A 27,632-nucleotide genomic window follows, 5' to 3' on the forward strand; every position below is an offset into this window, starting at 1 on the left:
TAAGATAGCATAGTTACTGAAATAATAGGACTGATGCCATAAAAATGGGAAGAATATAAAAATATTGAGTCATTTCATACAGAAGAGTAGTGAAAAACATAGCAGTATATTCTCTTTTACTTATTTGTCTCCAATCTTTCTTTCAGGCGGAGGTATGCTCTGGAACAGTAGCAGAAGTAATCCAGTCTGTTGTGAATGGTGCAGATGGTTGCATATTTTGCTTTGGTCACGTCAAGCTTGGTGAGCTCCCAAATTCGTTACAGTTAATTACTATGTCAGTCTGGTAATTACATGCTGTCAGCTCCTGGAACAATAAACCTGGAGTATATGAATAGATTAGAATTTCTTTTTAATTAGCTTTGCAAACTTATCATGGTTTATTTCTACATTGGGATTGTAAGTTTTAATTTGAAAAGGTAAAATGTAACATCAGATTAGCTTATTCAAGAGCAAGTTTTTATATAGGTGCATTGTGATGAAAATCAAAAGATCAGAGATGTTTTTAAGATCTAATTTGCTGTAGGTCAGAGTTACAAAAATGGCAAAACTAATTGAATAAATAGTAATGGATTAATAATTAAGTACTTGGCATATTTTGCATTTGTTATTTTCCATTATCCGTGCAGCGCATGGCATTGCATATAATGTGCAACGGTGATATGTAGAGAAACTGTCTTTTACAGGAAAGGTGGATTAAGTTCACGTTTGTCTTTTCATTCTAGGAAAATCTTTCACGATGATTGGGAAAGATAGTTCCACACAAAGCCTTGGTATCATCCCCTGTGCAATTTCTTGGCTCTTCAAATTAATCAATGAACGTAAAGAAAAAACTGGGACTCGTTTCTCTATTAGAGTATCTGCTGTGGAGATCAGTGGCAAAGATGAAAACCTTAAGGATTTGTTAGCTGAAGTAGCCACTGGCAGCCTTCAGGATGGCCAGTCTCCTGGGGTTTATCTAAGAGAAGATCCAATATGTGGAACCCAGGTACAATGGATATCCCAACATAGATTTTCTGAGTCTGAATTTCCTCCACTTTTTATTTTCTTTCATCTGGCATAATTATGACAACTTTTAAGATGGTTTAAAAAAAAAAAAAATTGCTTTTAATCTGTTAAGTCATGCTCCCAGGATGTACATATTTGTTTCTTCTAGTTCTCAAGAGATTTAGCTAATTCAGAAAGAAAAAAAATACAAGCTTCCTGTGCTAATTAGGCATTTTACTGTTTGTATTCCAGCTTCAAAACCAAAGTGAGCTAAGGGCTCCAACAGCAGAGAAGGCTGCCTTTTTCCTTGATGCTGCAATTGCTGCCAGAAGTACCAGCAAACCTGAATGTGAGGAAGAAGATAGGAGGAATTCACACATGCTCTTTACTCTTCACATATATCAGTATCGCATGGAAAAGAGTGGCAAAGGAGGAAGTATGAATCTTCACGTATTCTTAATTTTTAAACGACTTGGGTTTGGGTTAGCTTAACAATAATTTGCAATAAACTTGAAAAAGTGAAGTGAACCCTCAAGCCAGTCCACCTATAACTTCAGTAGCTGTGGCTAATATCTGTTTTTTCTTGCTATTAATATTTAATTTGGTCATTAGCCTATGCTGTATTCATTATTTTCTTCATTTGAATAAGTTTTGAATACCCAGTCTGGCTGGAGCCCGTACAGGCACATGACATACAACTGTTTTTCCCTTTTTGTTTTAGTGTCTGGAGGACGCAGCCGTTTGCATCTCATTGATCTGGGGAGCTGTGAAAAAGTGCTGAGCAAGAGCCGAGATGGAGGAGGCTCTCTGTGTTTGTCTCTCTCTGCCTTGGGCAATGTAATTTTGGCCTTAATTAATGGTGCTAAACACGTGCCATATAAGTAAGTCAATTATTGCATGCATTAGCTTAAATTTGTGGCTGGTGTTACCTGAGCAATGAATTGCATAAGCATAAGCAATTTACTCTGCCTCAGATGAAATTAAAGGAAGTTCTGTCAGAGAGGGATGTGTCTTAATATTACTTACGTGTTAGATACCTACATATGTTTATCTACCAACATGACGTTCTTACTTAAGTGATCAGAAATTGTATGGATATTGGTATATGCTTAATTTGGGCGAAATGCATATGTTGAAGAGAGTTTGGTTGTTGAAGACTGCAGAAGGAATGTCAGAGATCTTTTTTTCTTTTCTGTTTCCTTTTCAAAATTTAGAAACTGGTTTGAAATTTCAGAAAATATTAGAATATTTCTAAAATATGGTCATCGAGGGGTTTTATTTCACTATATTATTTTTAGTGGTACATTCTAAATTTTTCAATTAAACAAAAACAAACAAACAAAAAAACCCAAATGAGAAAAGGTGACCATGTTGCACATTTGTTTAGCAGAAGGGAACATTCAGGCATATTGCTTTGTAGAGTATGCTTGACAATATTGTTACGCCAAACACATCTGTGGGGAGCCCAGCCTAAAGACAACATTCACAATGTAAACACCCCTGCTAGAAGTTGGCCTTCTGCCCTTAAGTTTAATTTCTGCTTGTCTTTTTAATTTCGTGTCTTCATTATCAATCATGTCATTTCACTTATCTAGTGTTGCATCTCAAACAGGTGTTCCTTCTTTTTGTATTAGGCTGAAAGTAGATAATTTTCTCAGGCTAGTTGCCTAGGTTTGTGGATGGAGTACAGAATGAATAGTTTAGAATAGGGAAGGGTGCCTGCTACAATTTTATGAGCACAGACATGATAGTAATTCCTAGACTTTGGGCTGGCTTGGAGTGGTGATAAGAAAGAGCCTCCAAAGAGCTTTGGGTAGATATGTTGGAGACCTTGGATGACAGAATGTTAGCTATCTTGTCAACTTTGCTCTCCATTAATAACAATTGCATCATCTTCTGAAGGAATACTTTCAGAGTGAATTATACCTTCCCATTTGCCATGTCATAGCAAAGCAAAGCAGAATGGGAACTAGATTAGCTAGGGTGACACTAATAATATATTTCTTATACCTAATGTTGTTATTTCTGTAGGATTTTCTTACCATTTCTGTTGACTTTTTCTCGTCAAAATTATATGACCATAGCTCACAAAGGTTAGATAGAGATGCAGAGTCTGCATGGATAAATATAATGTGATCATGAGCTGCTTGAGCAGTGTGAGCTAAGTGTGAGGTAACTAAACTAGTTATCAATCATTTTACAGCTGTGTTACATAACAAACAGACTGTCCAAATTTTGGTGTATTTGTCTGTACAATGTGATACATTTTTAATATAGGCAAATAATAGGAATAGTTTCTGATCAATATGTACCATAAATGTGTATATCCTTTGAGAATAAAAGTAAACCTGTGGTGTAAAAAATCTGCAAAAAGATTGCGATTTCTTTAAACCATATTAACATTCTCATTTGTTACACAGAGACAACAAGTTGACAATGTTGTTGAGGGAATCACTTGGGAACATCAACTGCAGAACTACTATGATTGCGCATATTTCAGACTCCCCAGCGAATTATGCAGAAACCCTCACCACCATTCAGCTTTCATCACGAATCCACCGAATGAGAAAGAAAAAATCCAAGGTTAGTACACAAACATGCCACAATTAATTCATTTGAAAATGAGTTTTTCTAGTCTCTTGGTGGGGGAATATGGGATTTCTCAGCCTTAAGAAGTAATACAAAATGCATAAAAGCTCAAGAGGAGAACTGACAAATGACTTGGCATCAAGCCATCATCCCACCCCCAATCCTTAATCCTGAAATTCCCTTTCTGTCTGTTCCAGACGCGAATCCTTTATTTGCTTGTATGTGGAACTATCTCAAGCCTCAATTTGTGTTAATTAAAACCAATAAGAAAGGAACAGAAAACTGTTGAGGACAAAAAGAATGTATAGTATTTAATGTAAACTGTCTGGAAAGGTGTGATTTATGACTCCAGTAAAATTTGTGTAGCATGACCTTGTTACTTTAATTCACACAGTAATATTTTTGCACTAGATGTAGATGTGATAGTGTAGATGTGCAGAGTATATTGCCAACCTGCTCTTTTTATCAATTACATGCACATATATATATACACATATATCAATTTATTTTAATAACTCTTCCCCTGTTGATCATTTGCAGTATGCATCCAGCTCATCTGGAGGAGAGAGTTCATGTGAAGAAGGACATGTCCGAAGACCGCCCCATCTTCGACCATTCCACCCACGAACTGTTGCCCTTGACCCTGACCTTCCTGTCCTGAGTATATCTAGTGATCCTGATTATTCTTCTAGCAGTGAACAGTCTTGTGATACTGTCATCTATGTTGGTCCTAATGGCGCAGCTTTGTCTGACAGGGAATTGACAGATAATGAAGGTCCTCCAGAGTTTGTTCCTATAATCCCATCCCTGAACAAGAAGAGAAGTAAAGACAATTCTGCTAGCGGTAGGAGTTCTGACAAAGATCATTTTAAATGCAACACTTTTGCTGAGCTGCAAGAACGGTTAGAGTGCATTGATGGAAGCGAGGAACCCATCAAATACGCTTGTGGAGAGACTTCTGTTTCATCTAATTGTAGTCCATTGCCCGGAGGTGCAGAAAACACACAGTCTAAACTGACAAAGGAAAAACTGTCTTCTCCTTCTGGAGGATTTAAGAAACCAATTTCACAAGAAACTGCATCTCCAAAAAAAGGGCATAATATTCCTTTCCAGAGTATTGCACCAAGGGGTGTCAATGGTAATTGTCATGAAAAGAGCACACCGCAGTTGAAAACAGAACTTTCTGTGCCGCAGAGCAGAGCTGACAGCAAAGTACTGGAGGGGGAGAGAGAGACAATCACCGATTCCCTGCAGTTGTCGAGGTGTAGCCCTTCAAAGAACCCAGAGCAGAATAAAGTCACAGCTGAATGTGTTGTTAAAGAAAAGTCTTTGTATGTAAAGAGGCCCTTGCCAAGCCCAGCACCCCCACCTCCACAGCAGAAAGAGCAGGTGCCAAGTTCCAAAGCTCAGAGTTTGGAGCTGGACAATAGCAATGCAGTTCGGACTCCTCCTGTGGGAATGAGCAAGCAGATGGCAAACAAAGCTGAGCAAAACTCCGTAGGAAGCACGTTTCTGATTGGTAGCAATGGCCAGAGTCAGTCAGGTGCTATAGAGGTACACAGCTTCCGATCAGCATTCAGAGGTAAATGTTTTGATCGAGATATACTAACCACTACGGTGACTTTACAGCAGCCTGTTGAGCTGAATGGAGAGGATGAGCTTGTTTTTACTGTGGTGGAAGAACTGTCCATCAGTGGGATTATGGATAATGGAAGACCTTCCAGTATCATTAGCTTTAACAGCGACTGCTCCCTTCAGGCTCTTGCATCGGGTTCAAGGCCAGTTAGTATTATCAGCAGCATAAATGATGAGTTTGATGCTTATACCTCACAGGAAACTTCTACTGGTGTAAATATTGATATTGTTGTGCCCTTTGCTAAGGATCCCTTTACCAGCAGCAGACGTTCCTCCATCAGTTCTTGGCTCAGCGAAGTCAGCATTTGTACAATTGAGAGTGATGGAGCTCAGTCAAGTGACAGTTTTGTAGCTCAGACGTCTTACAGCTGTAATAAGTCTGAAGATCCCTTCAACTTGGATTCACACAATTTATCTGTCCCTTTGAAAAGCGCTCTGAATGACAGTGGATTTTGCTTCTCTGAACTGGACAGTGAGAGCATGAGTTCTAGCAAGCTGTCCTCAGGATTTGGCAAAAGCCCTCAAACCTCTGAAACTACCAAAGCATCTCAGATTAAAAGTGCTTTTTGTGTCTCTGATCAGCCTGTAAAAATAAAATGTAATTCTCGTGATACGCCTGTAATAGAAACAATACATTCTAGTCTTCCTAGGAAAACAAAAACTACCTCGTCTCCAATCCACAATAATACTGTCATCAGCTATAAAGACCTGCAGAATCCACATGGTGTATTTGAAGATCCTTGGCTGCTGCGCACAGATAATCAGCTGGAAACAAAACCCACAGATGCATTGTTGTCTCCAAAATCTCACACATTTGGTACTGACAAGCAGCCAGGAAAAGCTGCCCAGTATTTTGGCACATCATCTGGGCCAACGAAGTCACAAACTATGCTTGCCTGTTCGCAGAGGGTTGTGGATGGTTGCGAAATGGCCTGCAAATCCTCCAGTGGCGCTGCAAAGAAGTCAGAAGCTGTGATGAAGATGCCACAACTGAAGAGAGGAGCCACCACATTGGGAGTGATGCCAGTATCGCATGCTAATAACAGTACTTTGTCAGAGGCCATCACCAGAGGGAATTCGGATGCTCCTATGGCCACTGGCAGCTTGAAATCTTCACTGGGAAAGAAGAGCATGCCACAGAAGTCAACCATGTTGCCCAGGCCAGGCGGGCCAATGCCTCCAACACCTCCCGTGCGCAAATCAAGCCTGGAACAGAAACCTGTTGCTCTGGGAAATGCTGGGGGAAAAGCCTCCAGCCTAGAGTTTGCCAGAGCTTCCACACCAAAGGCTGAAGATGAACTAGATTTGCGGTTGAAAGCTGGGTCTTACTTCAGTGAAAGTGCCAGCAGTAGAATGAACCTGAAAGGTGATCACTCTTTGCCTAAGATGACATCAAGCTTGAAGGCGAAGGCATCAAAAAGTGAAGCCGTGCACCGCTATGGGAGCCACATGTCTCTGGAGAGGTGTGACAGCCTGACATCAGTCGGATCCAAAGCAAACTTGGTGAGGGAAAATGGAAGCACTGGTAATATCCGGGCAGGACGCTCTGTCCCTAGGCTGGGTGTTCCCCCTGTTGCCTCTGGTGGAGGTTTACCACTGACCTTCAACAAACCTGCGCCTGGTAAAAACAGCCAGGCAAAACCTACAGCTAACCAGAAGGTCCAAGCCAGTGGAAATAACAACCGGGGCCACTCTGCCAGCGGGTCAAAGTCTCTCAGTTCCTCCATGAAGTCCCTGGCACAGCCGGTGGGGAAGAGCTCCGGCGTGGCTCCTGGAGGAAAGGCTGCACCCCGATCCATGCAACCTGTTGGTGGCAAACCTGGCCGAGGAACCATCATGGGGACCAAGCAGGCCATGAGGGCGGCCAACAGCCGCGTGAATGAGCTGGTGTCTGGTGGCTCTGCCAAGGTGGGCCACTTCCGAGGCTCTACCGACTCTGATAGTGGCAATGACAGTGGAATTAATCTCAGTGATGAGAAGTCGCCAATCCCAGTGCTGCCATCTCCATACAGCAAGATAACAGCACCCCGACGGCCTCAGCGGTACAGCAGCGGACATGGTAGTGACAACAGCAGTGTCCTAAGTGGGGAACTGCCACCGGCCATGGGGAGGACGGCTCTGTTTTACCACAGCGGTGGTAGCAGTGGCTATGAGAGTATGATTCGGGACAGTGAGGCCACTGGCAGTGCCTCTTCTGCGCACGACTCCATGAGTGAAAGCGGGATGTCCTCTCCAGGCCGGATGAGGAGCCTCAAGTCCCCCAAGAAACGATCAACAGGTGAGGAGTGAAGGGAAGGTGGCCAGACCACCGGTGCACTGCTGCGTCCTGGAGGGTGTGAAATTTTCATAGCACCTCTGACAGAAGTGGGCTGGGGCAAGCTTGAAGTGGGGACTGCCTGCATTGCGCTTGTGTGTGCACGTGTATTGCTGTGACAGCAGCTACTTGTCATTTATTTCACTTCAAAGCTGCAGGTGTGACACAGGTGCTGCAGCAGAGAGGGCAGGAGAAGGTGCTGAGTGCCCTGGGGCGCTGGCAGCCTCCTTCTGAGGGAGGAGGCAGCAGGTGGCTGCCGGCAGACAGGGACCTTCCTTCCTCAGCAGGGTCAGCAGCAAGCACAGCCCAGATGAAGAGGGTGTTACAGATGGATTGGGAAGAGTGAAGATATTGAAAGTATTTTCATGAGGATGGACAGTGTTTTTGTGCAGACTGGGGAAGAAGGGCAAGAGGGGGCAGCGAGGAGAGGAGGGGGTCTGCTGATGGGAAATTTCTGTGGAGTAGGCTGAGACTTCTGTTTGGAAACAAGGGAACAGGTCTGGAGTGGAGAACAGCATTTGTGAATTAATGAAGATTGCTGGACATGTATTAGATTATCCAAAAGTAGGGCCTGCAGGCAGAGCAGGAGAGTGCATTAATACTGCCAGCTAACTGCAAAATTACAGCGTTACACTGTAGAGGAGGTTTCATGAAAAATGTTTGGAAGGTACTTGTGTAAAAAGAATAGCAAACCAATGTGGAAGTTGCTCAGAAGTGGTGGCTCTCACTTGCATGCTGTGCCAAGGCAGATGCACCTGACTGCATCATGCAGAGGTGGGCATATGAATGCCAGCTCCCCTTTTCTGCTCTCCAGTGCTTTTCCTTGTTGCTCTTGCAGGTGGTGCTCATCTGAATGTCCCTTGTTGTAGCCAGCTTCAAAATCAGGCTGGTGTGACTGCTGGTACAGTAGTCATTTTTATCTATCTAGCTTGAAGACATGTATCATAAAGAATCATTGACAGTCAGTGCCAGCTAAAGACCAAATGCTCAGCTTGTTTCTGGTGGCCTTCAGCCCTTCTATTTACCCAGGGACTGCACTGCAGCCTTGTTTTAACCAGCTCTATGTGGTTATGCCATATGTAAAGTTCTGCCTTTGAGTAAACGAAAAGAGAGACTTGTGATTGTGAAAACTGCTGGACACCAAAGTGTCAGCTTTTGTATACAAAAGTACTAGCATTTTTGAACTACACCAGTCAGTTTCTGCTGTAGGAAGCTTTTTCTCCTGGGAATTGTATCAGTGTGGTGGTTTGCTCTTTGTTTGTGGAAAAAACAAATCCCTGCTGTTGAGGAATTCATGAGGTTTGTCATACTCTGACCGGTGCGTAAATGAGCAGTGATAGGCATAGCAGTGACAAGTTGCAACTTGATTGATTGCTGCCTTCTGAAGTGCCAAACATCTTCTAATCCTACAGTGTCACTGAAAATGCTGACATTTGCCTCCTTTAAGTACTGGCAGTGTGACTGTGTGGAGGGGGCTCGTGTGCTCCTGGCAAAGAAGTAATAGAATTGAAGGGATCTTTGACTTGCTTGGCTTTAACTGGAGGAGGAGATACTTGTCAGCCATTATCAGTATGGTGGGAAATTACTCTCTATCTCAATCCCATTTCAAGGTAATGAATACCATTAAAATCCACCAAAGAGAAATTAATCCAGGAAAAATGTTTTTCCAAGGAGAGAATAAACAATCAGTGCTCAGACATCTGCTTTGGGAATGGAACTGCTGTTACTCCCATTGACAAACCAACAGGAACATATTTTGTCAAGGCAGTAACTCAGTCAGCAGCCTGAGGGGAATTACTAAAAGGAAAAGATCAAGAAAAGCATTTATTCCTAAGTTTCCAGATAACCTAGATCTTCAATTTGCTGCAATAATGTTCTGCAGTCTGTTAGTCTCCTTGGAATCTGAGGATCACTTATCTTTGTTATTACAGGTCTCCAGCGTCGTAGACTGATTCCTGCTCCATTGCCAGATGCTGCCTCCCTAGGAAGAAAACCCAGTGTCACTGGCCAATGGGTTGATCTACCACCTTTGCCAGGCACTTTAAAGGAGCCATTTGAAATTAAAGTTTATGAGATTGATGATGTGGAACGATTACATCGACACAGACAAGAGGAAACTGAGGTCAGCACATATTTTACAACAACTGTAGACAACTTAAATTACAGTACACGGGCAGAATCCTTGCTTGAATGCTGGAACAGTGTTTGAGAAATAGATTGCAATTAAAGCACTATAATTATTAATTTTACAATTCATATGTTGAGGTACCCTTAACACAGAAAATGAAAGTGATTACTATCTAAAATTAATTGTGTTTAACGTGACTGATGATGTAAATGAAAGTTACCAATGAATACATTATGAGAAAACTTCATAATCTTAGCCTAGCTGATGAAACCTTACAGCTTCTCTCAACTGTAGGGTCATTAACTTTTTATGTAAATGACAGGGTTCTATTAAATCAGGGATACACTGAGTTTAATTTACTTGTAATTGGAAAACACTTCACCTAATTCTATGTTAGAGACCAGAATTCTATATTCTTCTGATGCCTTTTTCCCATTTCTTTTATAATAGCCTTTCCAGGATGTTGAGAAGGTAGGAATACTTTTAAGAAAATAAGAATTCACATTTCTTAGGATTAAATATAACTCCTTCATTATTATTAGGCTGTGTTTTGATTATTTTTTTTTCTTTTGCACTACTGGGAAAAAAAAACAGTGGTAATTTCAGAATGTATTGAAGGTGTTTGCTCATACAGAGAAGTGCAACAAATGCTTGAGTGACGTAGCATGTTGTTCCTCTAGACTGGAATCCATTAATGTGAACTTCAAATAATAACAATAATAATAGTAAAAACAAAACAAAAAAAGCAACCAACAAAAACCTCATCTGCCAACGTTAATAGGTCGTGAACCGGGAGCAATTTGTGTCCAAATGTCAGAGGTCAGCTCATAACAGGCAAATTAATGAAATGTTTTTTCTTTGTCTTTAAAGGGTCTGATGTATTTCCATACCAAGCTGAAGATACTAGAGAGGCGCCAGCAGCGCATCAGAGAAGTAAAGGCAAAGCATGAGTTTCTGAAGGAAGAGTTGGAAGAGACAAAATGCAGGTTGATGATGGACCCGAATAAATGGAAGGAAGACTGTAAGTATTTTTGCAAAATAGTAGTATGATGGACGTGTAACAAATTCTCAGCGTGTGAGCAGTGCCTCTGACAAAGTTAAGCACTTGCTAAGATACTTTGCTGAAAGGAGACCCAAGTGCTCTGTGACACCATTAGCATTTCTGTGATACAGGATTTTGTTCAGTGATGAATAAATAATACCAGAAATGGAAGAAACAAACAACAGAGACTCACTGTGATTCTTAATATTAAATATTCATTTAATCTTTTATTGTCCTTCTTTCCAAAGAAGGAAATGTATTTTCAAATCCATGTTACAGATGGGAAACTGAGGCATGAGATTTGTTCACAGACTCAGTGATGTAAGTTTCAAGGTTAACTGTGGAAAAATGGAACTATTTCTTAGTTGAAGAGAAGTAAAATGGTCCTTTTTTTTTTAACCTCATGATAGAATAATGTTTTTTTTTTGTGAGCTTCTTATTTTAACGTGCTTTTTTTTTTGTCTGATAGTTGAAGTGGATCCTGATCTTGATAAGGAGTCACAGGAGTACCTGGAGGCACTGGAACAAGTGACAGAGGAACTAGAGCAGTGTGTTAATCTGTGCAAGTCGCATATCATGATAGTGACGTGTTTTGATATTGGAATAACAGATGCACAAGATGGAGTAAGGGAAGTGGAGGTTTGAAGAGAGGGTTTTCAAGGGGCTGAAGGAAGTGAAGCTGGATTGTCCGACATGAAGAAGTAAAGAGATTAAGCAGTTGGGAAGTGAAGGAGAAAAAGCGAAGGCTAAAAAGCAGCAATGAATGTTGTAGGAGAAAGAAACGGCTGAAGGATGGGAATGTTCATAAATCATTTGGTGCCTCAACGTGACCTGAACTGTACAAAGGAACAAGTATTGCTTCTACCAGAGGGAAGTGAAGAAATTTAGTACAAACCAAGACATTAAAAAAAAAATCAAACAAGCATACAATGGAAGTGCCTTTAAAGTTCATTTGATTTTCATTTTTGTATTTGGTGCTAGAATTAAAGCCAGCAAACCTAAGCAGACTACAAAATGTATTCCTACGAAGTATTTTATACTGTATAGTGTATTTATGACTATATGTAAAAACAAACAACATTGTAGCAAAAGCAATAAGTAAATTATGTTTTCATACCTGAACTTGCCTTCTTGTTTCATAGAAAAGCTGTTTTATGTAGCAGAATTAAAACTGTATTATAATTGTTTTCTTGGTTAGGGTTCAAGATATTTTTATGAACATTTATCTAATGAAAAGGTGTACTATGGCATTTTGAGATGATTGTTTTACCTTCAGGTTTTGTATTATTACTTTTTCAGATCAAAATAAATGTTTGTTTTCCATTTTATATATTCATATATAGATATATATTAACTCTTACTACTTCCTTGGTTAATAACCTCACTTCTCACAGACCTGGTCTTTTTTAATGTGAGGAAGTCTACAAAGGGCACTGTGGTTTGTTTTTGGTTTTCTTTTTTCCTCTCTGACTGCAGGAATTGAGAATTATGTTTATTACCAAAACCCTAAAACAAACAAACAAAAAAAAAAAGCAAAAACTTTTTTGTAAATGTTAAGTTAGGTCCATATTTTTATATAGTTTTGACTATAAATATAGCATTTGCATTTTGAACTTTTAAGACAGATAGTATATCTTTTTACAGTTTTTCTAAGGAAGGCAAACCCTCAGGATCAAGTTTATACATGCTGCATGAGATTTGTGCTTTTTTGAAGGAGGCCACATAGGTGTGGAAACTATTGATAAATTGTTGCCAAACAAATACTTTTGAAAAGGTTTAATAGTGTATGTAATACCACATTTCATAATGAATCATATTTTCTGATCATCTTCCTTTTTATGGTTTTTTCAAATCCTTTGTACAAATATGTATTATAACAGCTTGCTTCGGTTTTTATCTGTGAATAAAAGATACATCTATTGTTATGATTTCTCCTTGCTATGTACATGATATTGATGTTAGGAAGAGAGGATGGCCTGTGGTACGCAGCACTATATGTCATGTTATATTATTTCCATTCCCAAGAGAGAGCTTGTAAGAGAGTCTTGACATTAGTCATCATAAACCAATCAGAAAAGAGACAAAACACCAAAGGGTAAAATAAAGAGCAATGATAATACTGTTAGTGCTTCACAGTTTACAGAACAAAGACCTGTGGCTCAGATAACTTGTTTCTCGTGATGAGACAAAGCAATTATAAGTGGGTCTACAAACACATGAAAGCTTCAGGAAATGGAATTGAGCCCTGTGCCCCGTTGGTCCATCATTGCAAATAACTACGCCTATTTCTGACACTGCTGCATTTGCTCTCTTGTTGGACAGTAGCTGTGCCTGGTCCTTATCTTCCACTGATGCCAGCTGTAGTAGCTCCAGGCAGAATTAATGTAAAGCTAATGTTTCTAATGACACCATCTCAAGTATTTTCAAGCTATTTGGCCAAACAACCTGTAATGTGTAGCATTTTCCCATCTGTCCCTCCCTCCCTCTTTCTTTTCAAAGCCCTTACAGCACAGCATCCAAGCACCGCACTCTCTGGCTCTCAAAAGGAGTCTGTTGGTTGGGGTGATAAATGCTTTTCTCCTCATTAAACAGCTGGAGGAGGTGAACAGTGAGACCGTGAGTCTGATGCTTTAAATACCTTTATGGTTTTTGATAAATTGCAAAGGATGCCCTACCCTTATCAAAGTCCCTATGGTTTGTTCCTGGAAAAAGCTGCACCATGTTTGCGTATTGGAATTTGGCACTGCACTGGGTTGTATGCAGTGGAATTGGACATCTAGAATTTCTGGAAGATCCCCTTGCTGATATCCTTGACTATCAGATATATTTATTTAGCTGTACTTTTCTTGTGCATATGTGCAGAATTACACATTTCTTTCAAACACAGCATTGAAATCAAGCCGTGAATCAATGCATTGTGGATTTTCCAAAGCAAAACAAAGAAGGTAGAGGAGCGCTGAGGAATGAGTATCTCTTAGCAAAGTGGAAGGCCTCCAAAATACGGGGCTGAAGGAGAATGTGTCTGCAAGAAGTCTGGAGTGTAATGCTAGATTTGTTAGTGCTGCCATTTCACTGCTGTGTGGAGATGTGCATCTTAATGGTGCTGCTGTAGCAAGAGTTGAGCAGTGGTCACCTCTGAGCAGTGGGCACAGCGCAGCTGGGCTCACATCTTTTCAGAGTGGCCTGTAAGTGGCTAATGAATGGCTACAGGAGTTCTTTTATTGGCCAGCTTCTTCATTCTCTGGGAGGTCTCTGTTGCTTCTCCCCAACTCCAGCAAAATATTGTAATACTCTGAGGTAAAAACCAAGCCCAAATGACAGAAACATTATTTGTTTTAATTTTGTGCCATGCAGTGTTTACTGTCAGTCTTGCAGCTTTTGACTTTTTTTTCTTAATTTCTAACTATGGTTATGTTTTCCTCAAAATAGTGAAAGAGACATTTCAGGGCTGCTTAGTTCCATGTCAACATGGCAATTGCATACGTACTAGATGCATTTAGCCTCTGGCTTGGTGGCACAAAACAAGACTGAGTTGTAAAATAAGGTGAGGCACTGATGGGTGAAATAGCAGACATTTACTTATGCAAATAGTGTTCTTTACTGGTGGTTGTGGATAGTGAGGTATGTTTTGTGTCTCAAGTCCTCACATCCTGTAATATTCCTTTCTTTTTGGCTACTTTTGCAGTCCTGTCCAGTTAAGATTCATGCTAACGAATGCTCAGTTTATAATAAATTGTAAATGGCCTAATTGTAAAAGGTTTCAAAGGAGAGTTGCAAAAAGAAGTTGGACACTTTATTTCATCAATTTTCTTTTGAGATTTAATGATCTAAGAGAGCCATTAAAATGCACACTTAAAGGAATGAGCTTGTTGAATTTGTCACAGTATCAAATAAAACCATAGAATCCCAGTGGTGCTGGAGAACTCTCTGAATTACTCTTGGCAAGCCTCAGCCACAGAACAGTGCTTTCTCTTTTGGTTGCGGATCTTCCCATGAAATTCCTCTGCTCCTTCTTCTACAGGGAACCCTTCCTGGTCCCCCTCATGGCTCAATCTACCAAGCAGCTCACATTATGCTTGTTTCCAGGCATAGGATTCCTCCCAGCCCCCCAAAATGTAGTGACAGTTGCTGTGTTTTTAAATCAGTGTAATGGTAACTCAATAAAACCTCAGAAATGAAGTGAGAAAGCCAGGCTCTTGTCTGGTTACTGGGGTCTCAGGAAGCTGAGGAGAACCTTGGATTCTGGAGACGGTCTCCAAGCTTACTTTTGTATTTTCCCATGGATGTGGGCCAGTAAATTAAAACTACTTCTGAGAAGTGGGATTTCAACTTGCTTGTGAGAGTTTACAAGCAAGATGGATGAGGTGGTGGTCACTTCTGTAAGCTCTGCTGTTGCTGACCAAGTACTAAGAAGTGTACATCTAAGAGGCCATTTACATCTTTGTAAATGCAATTATTGCAAACACAGATTCCCTACAGACAGATCAAACGCAGTGTAAGCAAAACCTTATTCAGTGTACATGTTAAATCTTTTTTTTTTTCCAAATAGTGCTTCTGGTCTAAGCTAAGGCTTTTCTAGGACACCCTAATTGCAGTATTGAAACATCAGTAGTAGTAGACAATGCAACAGAAATATGAGATTATTTGTTCTTTTCTCAGCATGCAGTAAGTGTTTCATTTATTTCTATTTCAAGATGCTCATGTATTTTGTTCCTGGTTATAAACCCATGTTTTCCAGTCACTTGCATTTTATTTTTAAAGTTACGTGTGGAACATAACTCCACCGGCAGCTGTTCTATATTGAGGCTGTAAGCTGGGTTTAAGGCAAAAATGTTGGCTCTAAGATGACCTCTGTATCAGCTGTCCAGGCTGGCAGAAATGGACACAAATAAAAAATGGTGGTGTATTTGGGCCCTGGTTCACTAGAGCACTTAGGCACCTGCTTAAGCAAACGAGTAAATCTGGTTTGTATCCAGCAAAACACTCAAATTTTGGCTTACGTCCCATTGACTTGGATTTTTTGCTCCAGGGCTTCAGACGGTGTTAATTACCTTAGCAGTAGTTCAGTGGAGCTATGTAGGTCCTGCTTAAAGTGTTTTTTACTTATCAGTGGTATTTGGGAGAATGGAAAGAATAATTCTGTTGATGTGCAATGGTATCATGAGTGCAAATTAGAAAGCAAAAATTGCCTTCCAGGCTGCTCCTGTGCGTCTCATGCCTTCATGCAGAATTTGACTTGCAGAAATCTGTTTGTGAAATGCAGAGAGTAAGACATAACTCTTGACAGTGTAGGTGTTCAGAGAGATTTATTACCAGAGCTGCAGGGGAACTGCCTGAGGATTGGGTGTACTTAGCACCACAGTAGCCTTACAGCAGCATACTTACGAGATCATTATTTCATTTGCTGTTTCCCTTCCTAAGACTCTTCCCAAAAGCTGAGGGGGCTGCAGGAGTGTGGTGGCAGAAGGATGGGAGTCCTTCAGAGCAATCCACACAGTGATTAGATGTGATAGAAGGTGATAGACAACTTCAGTAGCTTGGTTTTGCTACTTTTATGCCTTTTGCTTCTGATTATTGCCTTCAGCTTGAGAAAGGTTATTCCTGGGCATTTTCCCATGGCTCCTGAATGGGAGGAAAGGGTAATAATCCTTTGGCTACATCTCACCAGAGGATGGATTATAAAGTGATGTTCATACAGCAAATAGTTGCAACATTTCTGCTTCTCTCCCATGCATCAGCACACATTCAGTAACATAGCAGGACCAAGAGGGAATGGCCTCAAGTTGCACTGGGTAAAGTTCAGGTTGGATATTAGGAAAAAATTTCTTCTCAGAAAGAGTGACAATGCATTGGCACAGCTGCCCAGGGAGGTGGTGGAGTCATGGTCCCTGGAGGTGTTCAAGAGCTGTGGAGATGTGGCTCTGAATGAGGGACGTGGTCAGTGGGCATGGTGGGGTTGGGTTGGAGATGGACTTGATGATCTCTGAGGTCTTTTCCTTAATTATTCTATGATTATATAATTCACTTGCTGTATATTTCTATCAATATGTGTTATAGGGATTATGACCTTATTAAAACCTTAGTGATGTCTTTATGAGACATATTTTGTTTGGTTGAACTGTCTCAAATGGACAAGCCAGGTCCTGGAGAGAGCCAATGCAGCCCAATTCTGCAGATTTTGTTGCTTCTTTTTTTTCCTTTAACGTAAACATTTCCATCAGAGCTTCTTTTCACGTGTGGCAAAGGAATGCAGCAACTCACGTGGTGCTCCTGGTCACCCTGGGATGGCTGAAGAAGCGTGTCCTGACTTTTGGAAGCATGAGCCTGCCTGTTACTGAAACTAAATGAAGCTTTGCTGCCGACTTCAACAGAGAAGTACCAGGTCATTAGTTAACTCCTGGCATCACAGCCAGTGCATTGCATGGGCAGAGGCAAAGCCCTCAGTCTCAGGGTAGTGACAAAGTAGTCTCAGTCTCCTTGTTATCAGGCTCTGTTGCCTGAGGTTACCAGATTGCTTTCTGTGCTGCCCTTCAGAGTACCAGGGACATAATCAGGGCTGCAGAGCACTTGACACAGCTCATGCGACTGTATTTAAAGCACGTTTTAATTAATCTGACCTTGTGTAGGAAAAACCTGCAGATCCCTAATGCTGCTCTCTGGGAGGTGCATGTGGTGCTCCAGGGCGCAGTGCAATATGTGGATGTTTCGGGGTTTGGCCCGTGACTGGAAAATCTGATTTTAAATATAGGCTCACCCAGACCTCTCCCTGAGCCTGTCACAATGATGCTTCATTTGTCAGCACCCAGCACCGTTATACCTACAGATGCCCCTGATTTTGAAGGGTGCCACTCATTTCATTGCACATTACCATTTAAATGAGTTATATTTGTATCTAAACGCTTCTATCTCATGGGGCTAAGTGCTGTACAAACACCATTTTTTAGCCTCAAAAGGGTATGAAGGGGAAGGACGAAGTGGACTGTTGTGTTCCCCTCTGAAAGGACAATGTAACAGTTCTTAATATTTGTCTCCTGCTTTGTCCTTTGCTGGGTCCTGAGCAAAGCATTCGGACATGGAAGTTGAAGCTTTGCAGACAAGCTCCAATGGGATCCCATTTCCAGGCTGATGCTCGGTTTTCACAGAGAAGCACTCCTTCACTTATTTGCTTTTATGACAGGAAAGGAGAGAAAGCAAAGTTTTCCCTTCAGCTTTTCCCTTCATCTTTTGCGGAGATAAAGAGAAAGAGGAAAATGTAATAATATATAAAACACACCTATAAATAAAGGAAGTGCCAGAGCCTACACTGTGCATTTCTTTTCCAAAGCTGTGTGTGCTGGGCAGGCACTGGGATAGGAGAAATGCCCAATAGAAAAGCCAGGGATGACGTTCTCCTCTAGGACCCAAATGCTCTATTTTGAGGTATGTTTGGGCTTGGACCGGTGGTGCTAACAGCACAGCAGTCACATTTATTTGTCATATTCTTATCTTTCAGTTCAGGGCTTCTTCTGCTTGAAGCCCACTGAGCTGTACTGGCGTTTGAACAACATGTGAGAACTGCACAGTTTTGCATCATGCTTGGATTCCACTGCTGGATGTAGTCATTAAGCCATAATCATCGCTAAATCCAAGTTGAAAAGATAGAACTCTGCTCTGTTATCAAGATTATTTTTTAGGCAACTACTAAAATGAGAGGTCTGCGATATTCTCAGGGTGCCCTGGAGCCCTCTTCAGAACTTTTGTGTCCTTGGAAAATTCTCTTCTCCAGTCTGAAGGTCAAAGTTCCTTGCTGGAGTTGTCCTTGACAGACAACCAGTCCAACACAAACCAAGCAGCATGGAAGCACTGAATTTCAATCATACAACTTACAGAAATTTTCTTTCAAATCAGAAGCTGGGAAAGCTATTTATAAAACCACAAAATCACAGAATCGTGGAATGGTTTGGGTTGGAAGGGATCCTAAATATCATCCAGCCCCAACCCCCAGCAATGGGCTGGTTGCTACCCACTAGACCAGACAGCCAAAGGCCTCATCTGCATACCCTGTTGGGAAGGACTTTCAGATACACTGGTGATGCACTGACTGGTTTCTTGGAGGGACTAAAATATCCGCTTTCAGGTGTGTAAATTGTAAATGCAGGTCTGAAAGCTTCATAAAATCTCCCCCCTCTCATCCATTGTTCTCATAGAATGGGTGTGACATTGAGGCAATGATGCTATAAGATCAGTTAATATAATAGATGGGTCTATATATGTTGGGAATGTGGCCAGGAATTTCCGCTCTGAGTGCACCAGGCATGCAGCTGTGCAGCCCTTGCCCTCTGAGACCTTTCCCCATTAGCAGTGTTAATAATAAGGTTGGAAGCGAGCATCACAGCCTGACAGCACCATGTGCAAACTAACTGGGAGCCTCTGGAATCGCAAAGGCCTGCCCTTCTCTGGGAAAGGCCTCTTTCTGCCCCTCGTACAGACTGATCATGATTTTCCAGCTGATGGTAGCTGAGAACAAGTCGAGTTCTGCTGGTGCTTCGGGGCCCATGCAAGTTGCTGCATGCACAGCAAGTGGCTCCATCTCTGCTGCTGTTTTTACAGAGCTCCCCACACTTCACATGGGCTGATCTTGCCATCATCTCCCACAGCAGCAAGCTGTACAGACAGTTGTTCTGCTATTTGTATTTAAGATGTGGCAATACTTCAGCAAAGTGTGGCTGTGTGTTTACGTGTGTTGCGTAAGGCTTCCCTTTGTTGTGCTATCGTTATTACATCAGCATGAATTACCGATGTCTTTTGCCAGCTTGCAGCACACTGGCACATATCTAAAATCACAGAGTATCCTGAGCTGGAAAGGAACCTACAAGGAACACTGAATCCATCTCCTGGCTCCACACAGCAACACCCAAAATCCAAACCCTATGTATGAGAGCGATGTCACAATGCTAGCTGAGCTCTGGCACTCAGGGCTGTGCCCACAGCCCTCTGTAGCCTGTTCCATGCCCACTGCCCTCTGGGGCAGAGCCTTTCCCTAACAACGTCAAGATGGGTGTTTTGTTGGCATTAACCTACGGGTGTTTTGTTGGCATTAATCGACGTCAGATTGCAGTCACTCCCATTGCCCAGAGGGATGCAAGAGTCGTGAAATAACAGCAGCTTACATATGGCACAAGGAGTGACAAGGCTCAGGAGCACAGGGGAAGGGCTCGCCTTGGGCTACAGCCACCACAGTGACAACTCCAGAAGTGCTAGTGACTCACCTCACCCAACAGCCCAACCAGAGCTCTGCACAAAGACAAATTACTTTCTTTATTTGCTTTTTTGCCTTTTCTAAGATATGCAATGAACCAAGGACAGCGGTAACATGTTTTCATGCCTAAGCAAAAGGGTTGTCCAAACTTGAACTTGTCCAGGGGCCTCTCAATAGAAGCACAGCAACAGCTTGCTTTTATATTGGGTGTTTCAGACATGTTCTGACTACATCATAAAATGATAGGAAAATTGCAGAGCAGCTCTAACGGCAGAGAACCCGCGGCTATGAGTGACTATCTCCGAGCTTACTGCACTCCCTCAGACCTTTCCCACACACATCAGTAATAGAATGTATTAATAAAAGGGAGCACTGCTCCACGGTCTGAGCTTCAACGTGCACTCAGGATCTGGCAGCAGAAACAAAGCGTGGTTTTATGGACTCCTGAACACTTCCCTCCATCCTCCCACTGAAGTCAGGCTCCTGTGACAGCCCTAGTAAACAAAAGGCAGTGAGTGCTGCAACTCGTGCAGAGCAATCTGGCTGCTTGGGGTCTGCGTGATGCCCGCCTCATGTCTGCCCTTCCCTTGGTGAAAGAGTTAATCTCCTTCTCAGTCGTGCAGCCAGTTTGCACGAAACCTCGTGGGAATGCAATTATTGCCGATATTTCTGCCCTTTGTCAGATATGTTTGATGTTGGCCAAAGCTTCTCTAAGTTACTGGGGAGAAGGGGGAGTGATGTGATGTACATCGCAATTGAATAAAAGCAGGTCGGCAGCCAGAGGAGTTCCTGTGTGCAGCACAAATTCAAATAACTTGCTTTCAAAGCTGAGCTTGTTATTAAAACAGAAAAATGTGCAATGAAGCTGCACCTTCCTGAGTGAGTGGTTCAGGGACTTCTCGTCCTAAACCTGAAGTCATCTCCTATAATGAGACACAGCTGATATTGGTTCTGCCTCTCTCAGTGAATAACTCCTTTCTCTGCTTCCAGGAATGAATTGTAAGCAGCCAAAGAGGGAGGATGCTCTGTGCTCAGTGGGGTTAGACAGGCTGAAAATTGCTCTGTCCTGGAACTTGCACATGAGGATCTCTTACAGATTACACTAGAGCAGACTGAGAGGGAGTATACATGAGTAAATTTAGTTTGCCTGAAATTAAACCAGCATTGATGAGAGCAGGATTTGGTCCTTAGACCCTCAATTGAGGGCACCTGTGTTTGGAAAGGATTTAACTTACTGCTGTGCTTCAGAGAGCACCTTCCTAATTTACTGGCTTCATGCACAGTATTGAATGGTGGCAAATTAACTGGAGATGAGAACAATCCCAGCACATTTCTTCAGCTGCTGGCAATCCATGTAACTCCATTGTATTTAATAACGAGTGCTAATTTTACACCTGTTAAGGACTTGATAAAAGGCAGTGTTGGCCCTACAATACCTTCTGGGATGGAAAATGAGCCATTTTGTGGCTCTGAGTTGCTGATTTCTCATTGCTTGTGCTGGCTGCAGTACTATGAGGTAAGATATGGGTTTTGTTTGCTCCCTTTCCTGTTTTATTTTTTCTGCCTGTCTCACCCTACTGGTGGCTGTAGGAGTGAGTCTCTGGAGAATGCACAAGGGCAGTATTTTTGCCTGCTTCCCTCTATAAGTAGATTAGATGTTTTTCTTTGCCTGGGCGATTAGATCAGGAGAATATTTGAAGTGGCCTTAGGTTGCATATAGCTTTGTTTCTAGAAGTCAGGAGCTATGTTTTGGCTTTGGAGACCTTGTAGTGATTATTTTTTGAAGTCATAAATTGCTCTGGTCATCCCCTATGGAGAAAGGGCTGGCAAACTGCAGATACTGCCTGAAGTGTGCTTAATCCTACTTAAGTTTTTTTTTTTTGTGAATGCAGCCTTTAATCGTAGTCCTGCAAAGTGAGATGTCTTTTTCTGAATTTATATGCCTGATGTTGATCAGACTAATTCAAGACTTTCTGTAATAGGCTAGCTGATCAACCTAATTTCTCTGAGAAAAGGGGGGGGGAAAAAAAAAGTTTGTTACTCTTTGTTAGGATGTTGATGAGACTTTCATCACTTTACATGGTAATCTTGGAAGAGGATGTAGATGTTTACAAAATATACCTGTTCTCATCTATCTGTACTTCAAAGCCTGCATTGTGCTAAAGGGAGCAGAAAGTGCTGATGTGTGTATTCCTACTGGAGTTCTCCTCATCACAGCGCAAAAAGCATTTTCTGATGCTTGTGTGGTGTACCAAAATATTTGGGTTTTGGAGACGCTCATCTTGCTGTGAAGAGAAATCATTAGTATCTGAACCCAGTGCCTTGTGCTAAGTATATTTTGCAAACATTAAAGCAAGCAATTAATATCTGAATAATGTAGGAGGATAAACAGTGGGAAATCTAAAGCATGAAAGGAAGTGAGACTAATAGGTAGTGGGCTTAGCTCCTTGTTCTTTGCTCTGGCTACTTTAGAGCACCCAGAATCCCAGGCCTACCAACGTAACATTGCCTGGACCTGCACAAATATCTTGAATCAAATGAGAAATGCTATTTTGAGGACCTACCTGTGCTTCTGAAGAAAAGATACTCATTCTGTTGCTGTAAAAATATCAAATTTGAGTTCTGCTGAACTTACCTCAAGTAGAGTTCATGGTACCTTTACAACTGGGTGATATTATGTTCCTGGGGAAAACTGATGTGGACTAATTAAATCATTTTATTATGTATTCATGCAGAATACATATTATTGCTTTGCCTTGTGAATTTGTTAAAATATGCTGTTTTACTTATGTTGAAAGCTGAAACAGTTCTTCCTTACAACTTCATTGAAACCCCATGCTTTGCACAAGCTTCAACTCTGGGTAGATTGTTAACCCCTGTGTATGTGAATTTACCTTTGAATTCACTCTAACATAGGTAATGAAAGTCATTTGTGTAACTATGCTGTTATCTTAATTATAATTTCTCTGCTGTATTAGAGAGCAGCTTATGTGCCAAAAGCAGAAAATTCTCTATATTTCTATTCAATAAGTGCCTACAGGGCTAGACCTATATCTCTAACTCTTATAAGTTAAGTATAGCCCTCCTTTTACTGTTTCTGTACTTGTATCATAGGAAGGGAAGCTACAAAACTGAACATACTAATGAAATAATCCTTGTTCCATAGAGCTGGAGTGGAAAATAACTAAGGGAAATGGCAAGAATGAACCAGTGAGTGTTAACTTACAAAAATCTGGTGTTACCCAGTCAGAAACAGATGGTAAAAAAAAAAAAAAAATTCCAAATGTGTTTGAGTTCCAACAAGTGGACTCTATTTCACTTGGTTAAAGTTTTGCAGAGTGTTTGCATGTGTAGTGCTGATCAGTACTAAGATTTATTCTACCTAATTGTTTTACCAGGCAAATAAAACATGCTCTAAATAATGCTTAGGGATAGATAGCTATCTTGACTTCATCTATAAGGAACGATTGTAACAAATGTTTTTACCCTTTCCACTCTTGTTACATGCGAACACAGTGCTGTAAGGTTTATAGGATGTATTTGGGATGTTTCTGAACTCTGAGAAAGGTGTACTGTAAGTAACTTTATTAAGTGACTTTACTTGATCGCTCCCTTTGTACTTGTTCTTTCCTATCACATAACAGGATAGAACCTTGCTGTTGTTGCAGTGCTGGAACAAAGTATCTAATTATCAAAGATGTTATCACAGGGAGGCACTGAGAGCCAAAGCCCAAGATAAATTTAATCACTTGTAATAACTGTGTAGCAGGAAAGAGGCATGGCATGGCAATGATGTTGTGATGTGGTTTGCTCTTCCTTTTTCTTAATCCTCCCTTTCTATGCCCCAGTCTTCTACCTGATAAACAGTTAGCCCTTACTTACTTTTTGCTTGTTGGTTCTTGCTTTGCTGCATCAGATTTTGTATGTGTGAAGGGTTACTATGGCAGAAACCCATGATGAGTAGCTGCAGGCTTCTGTTAGTTTAGAGGTTTCTAGACTGCTGTATGCATGAGAAATAGATTTTCCTTCTGAGTGCTTTCAGTAGAAAGGATAATGAAAAATATGTGGAGTAAGCCACTTGAAGTTTTGAGGATTTCAGGTGTGTTGGCCCAAAAGCCTTGGGAACCATTCTTTTAGTAGGTCATAAATGGAAAATAGCACCTTTTAACTGTACTAGTTCTTAAACATGGGGAAGTTTCTGAGAAGCAGGTCCTACAGGTGGAGGAGCTGATATTTTTTGATCTTCAGCTTTTCTTACTTTCCTGATCTGGGGAATGTTTTAGGATTTTTTTTTAAACTAATGCTGAATATGATTTCAGCTTACTGAACTTAAATCCTGCAACTGCTGTGCTGCTAGCCGAACAAAATACAAGGATATAAATGGGTGGAAAATAGCTTTCTTATGCTTTAAATCTGTTCAGTCCTTTAGAATTTCTCCATTTATGTTAATCAAAAGCAAGTGTAAAGTCCTGCACCTGGAGAGAAAAAACTGCATGCATCAGTCCAGGTTAGGGGCTGACCTGCTGACCTCTGCAGCTGTGAGCCATTAGTGTTCCCTTGTGGTCAAAAAAGCCAATGGTATCCTGAGCCATATTAAAAGGAGTGTGGCCAGCAGGCTGAGGGAAGTGGTCCTCTCCCTTTACTCTGCCTTGATAAGGCTGTATCTGGAATACTGTGTTCAGTTCTGGGCTATCCAGTTTAAAAAAAAAAAGAAAAAAGAGGTATCTCATAGAGATCTAGATTAGGACCACAAAGATGATAAAGGGCCTGGAGTATCTCCTGTATGAGGAATGGATGAGAGACCTGGGTTTTTTCAGCCTAAAGAATCTAATTGATGTTTATAAATATCTAAAGTGTGGGAGACAACTGGGTGAGTCCTGAATCCTCAGTGGTGTGTAATGATAGGACAGCAATGGCTAAAAACTGGAACATAAGTTCCACACAAATATGTGCAATAGCTCTACAGTGAGGGTGGTGGAGCACTGGAATAGGCTGTTCAGGGAGATTGTGGAGTATCCTCCTTTAGAGATATTCAAGACTTGTCTGGTTACCTGTGCAACTTGTTGTAGGGAACCTGCTTTAGCAGAGAGATTGGATTTGAGCTCTAGATGTCCCTTCCAAGCCATGCAATTCTGTGAAGTGCTCCAGCTAGTCTTGTAGATCTGAGCCATCTGGCCTTTAAACCCTTCCAATTCAGTTCTATGATTCTAGCCTTTGCCCTGACAGGGAAGACCGATATTATTTTCTGCTTAGATGTTTCCAATGGAGTCTTCTGTATGACATGCTGGTGTTTCTCGTAGAAAATGGATGGTTAGGGGAAAGACATTTGAGCTAAAAGGAAATGCTTAAAGGAAAAGTGTAAGCACAGTTCTTGTGCTATGAAAAACTTTGAGAATACTTAGATCAACACAAATTATTGAGATTTGGGGAAAATTAACTATATCACTTTATTTGAACACGGATACCTCTTCCAGATTTCAGTTTGTGGGAGAAATGCAGATACTCAGAGTGTACCTTCAGTAGAGGCAAAACAGCTTGGCTTTACTGGTATAAGACTGACACGAGCTTTTCTAGATCTCTTTAAGTTTTGTCTATTTCATCCCTTTGCAGAGGAAAATAGATGTGCTTTCTTTAAAAAAAACAAAACAAAAAAATGCATTCTCTGGAGCTTCAGTGATGAGCGAAGAGAAATCTTTCAATTTAAAATTGTAATTTATATTGATGATGTTAATATGCTGAATTCTATAACCACTTCCATCTCTCAGAAGGATCCTAATACATCCTTGAGTTTTGGGACCCTGTTTCATCTGGATGTAGTATAAGGATGTAGATGTCATGGGGTCTTTAATTTTCACTCCTTAAATTCACTCTCCTTCTTTCTGATTAATTTCTCTATGGGGTGTCTGCCTTTTACATCACAGCAAATAGAGTGCTGGGGGGGAGAGAGATATAATGCTTTATTAGCAGCCTCTGTTTAATGTAGCTGTGCTGGTCCTGTGAACTAAATATGCTATCAAATGTAATTCCCCTGAGATGAGCAGGCTTGCTGATACTGGGAGAGCTATTGAAGAACATATTGGCCATAGAGGAAAGCTTGAGAAGCCAAATCTTCTGTGTATCTTTTTTTCGAAGTCTGACCCAGGGGGTCTTTTCTGTTGATGTTAAGTTTTTCTTCTTTGTAGAGAAAGGAAGAGATCTCATGTGTTGATTGAATGAAATGATTGAAGCTAATGTGTGATATGAATTATATGGCAAGTGGCCCTAGGAACATATCAAAGAAAGCCTGAAATAAACACTGAGTATTAGGGGCGTATACATACAAGATGTGATCTTGTTAAGCAAGTTTTTGAGCAAGTCTGTAGCACAAGACTGAAGGAATTCAGTCAAAGTTGATATCACACCATTCTAATCTACAATGACTATGCTGGCAGCCAGAGTCTAGAAGCTAGTGGTTTCAATTTTTAGAAGCTGCCAGAAAGCTATATGAATGACTCAAACTAGTCCAGAGAGGCAAACTCATTGCTTTGAATACCAATCCGAGGTGCAAGATGGTTGAAGCCTGCTGTTGTCATTCTAGGACAGGCAGTCAGGGGTTGGACTTAATCCTTGTGAATTCCTTCTGACTTGGGATATTCTATGAAGCAACAGCAGCATTTGCAATATGTAGATGTGTTATCTATGCATGGAATAGCTTTAAGCAGTATGCTATTGCACAGCATTTCCTATACAATGGTGTAGAAATACAGGCTCTGTTCAATGTACTTTGGTGCATGTTATGTACATGTGCCAAGAGCCACAGAACATGTGAACATTTGAATAATAACCTCCTGATGTATTTCTTATCAAAGCTTATTGAAGCTTACTGCATTAAGCATGCAGAAAATAAGTATGGGATTGTGTGAGCGTGTTTGATTGTGAAAACTTGGAAAAAAAGCAATATGGAGTTACTATTTGGTAGCTGGGTCACTCAACGTGATGCTTTTGTGTTTATATTTATCAGGAGGAATTTGAAAGGGCAAAATCATGGTTTATGTACATGATTGTTGTTGGAGAATATTTCTAGAATGGCCTACTAAGTTCTAAGTACTATTTCTAGACTAGACCTACTAAGTTCAGATTAATTTCTCATTCTGAGACTAAAACGTGGTTCTTTGGACCAAGCTTTTACTTGAGATAAACTGGTTATATAATCAATAGCTTCAGTGAAATACAAAGGATTTGTGCAAACTCAAGAGTTTGGTTCAAATTTTCATAGGGCTTTGCATGAAGAGCTTCTATGCTAAGTCCTCATCTGGCTCTTCTGAGCAGGCCTGATACTGGGAGCTTTTAGGTGCCATATCATTTAGCATGAACAAGGGACTAGAATTTCCTGACTAGAAAATACCATATTGCTTCAAGAACATATCTGCTAAGATTTTAAAGGCTTTCATCTTCCAGACTGCTTAAAAAAGTGTACACGTGTTTTTATATGGACATAAAAATTTGTAGAAAGTGTCATTTTTGAAGGCTTTTTATAGAGTATTCTATTCCTACACACCTGGCATAGTAAGAGGGTTGCAAGCTATAAAGATGCTTCAGAACTTTCCAATGCTGTTACATCACCTTGGACTTGGACAGGCATTCAAAAATGCTTTGAAATGTTCCAACAAGTTCAAATATGTTAGTTTTATCCAGTCTCCAGTTCCTCATCAGCAATGGACTG

The 27,632-nt window shown here is 41.0% G+C and overlaps 1 protein-coding gene across 1 annotated transcript in view; it reads left to right on the forward strand.

The window, feature by feature from the left end:
- Nucleotides 1-12,617, forward strand: part of KIF26A (kinesin family member 26A) — a 91,527-nt gene extending 78,910 nt beyond the window's left edge. The window contains exons 6-14 of the mRNA XM_031553789.1: nt 147-240; nt 723-985; nt 1,237-1,420; nt 1,706-1,865; nt 3,405-3,567; nt 4,114-7,486; nt 9,454-9,644; nt 10,521-10,671; nt 11,162-12,617. Of these exons, the coding sequence (XP_031409649.1) occupies nt 147-240; nt 723-985; nt 1,237-1,420; nt 1,706-1,865; nt 3,405-3,567; nt 4,114-7,486; nt 9,454-9,644; nt 10,521-10,671; nt 11,162-11,337 (4,755 nt within the window). The 3' untranslated portion in view covers nt 11,338-12,617. The remainder of the gene's footprint in view (nt 1-146; nt 241-722; nt 986-1,236; nt 1,421-1,705; nt 1,866-3,404; nt 3,568-4,113; nt 7,487-9,453; nt 9,645-10,520; nt 10,672-11,161) is intronic.
- Nucleotides 12,618-27,632: the final 15,015 nt, after the last annotated feature.

The sequence above is a fragment of the Meleagris gallopavo genome, chromosome 5 (assembly GCF_000146605.3).
Source record: "Meleagris gallopavo isolate NT-WF06-2002-E0010 breed Aviagen turkey brand Nicholas breeding stock chromosome 5, Turkey_5.1, whole genome shotgun sequence".
In the NCBI taxonomy this organism is placed as follows: Eukaryota; Metazoa; Chordata; class Aves; order Galliformes; family Phasianidae; genus Meleagris; species Meleagris gallopavo.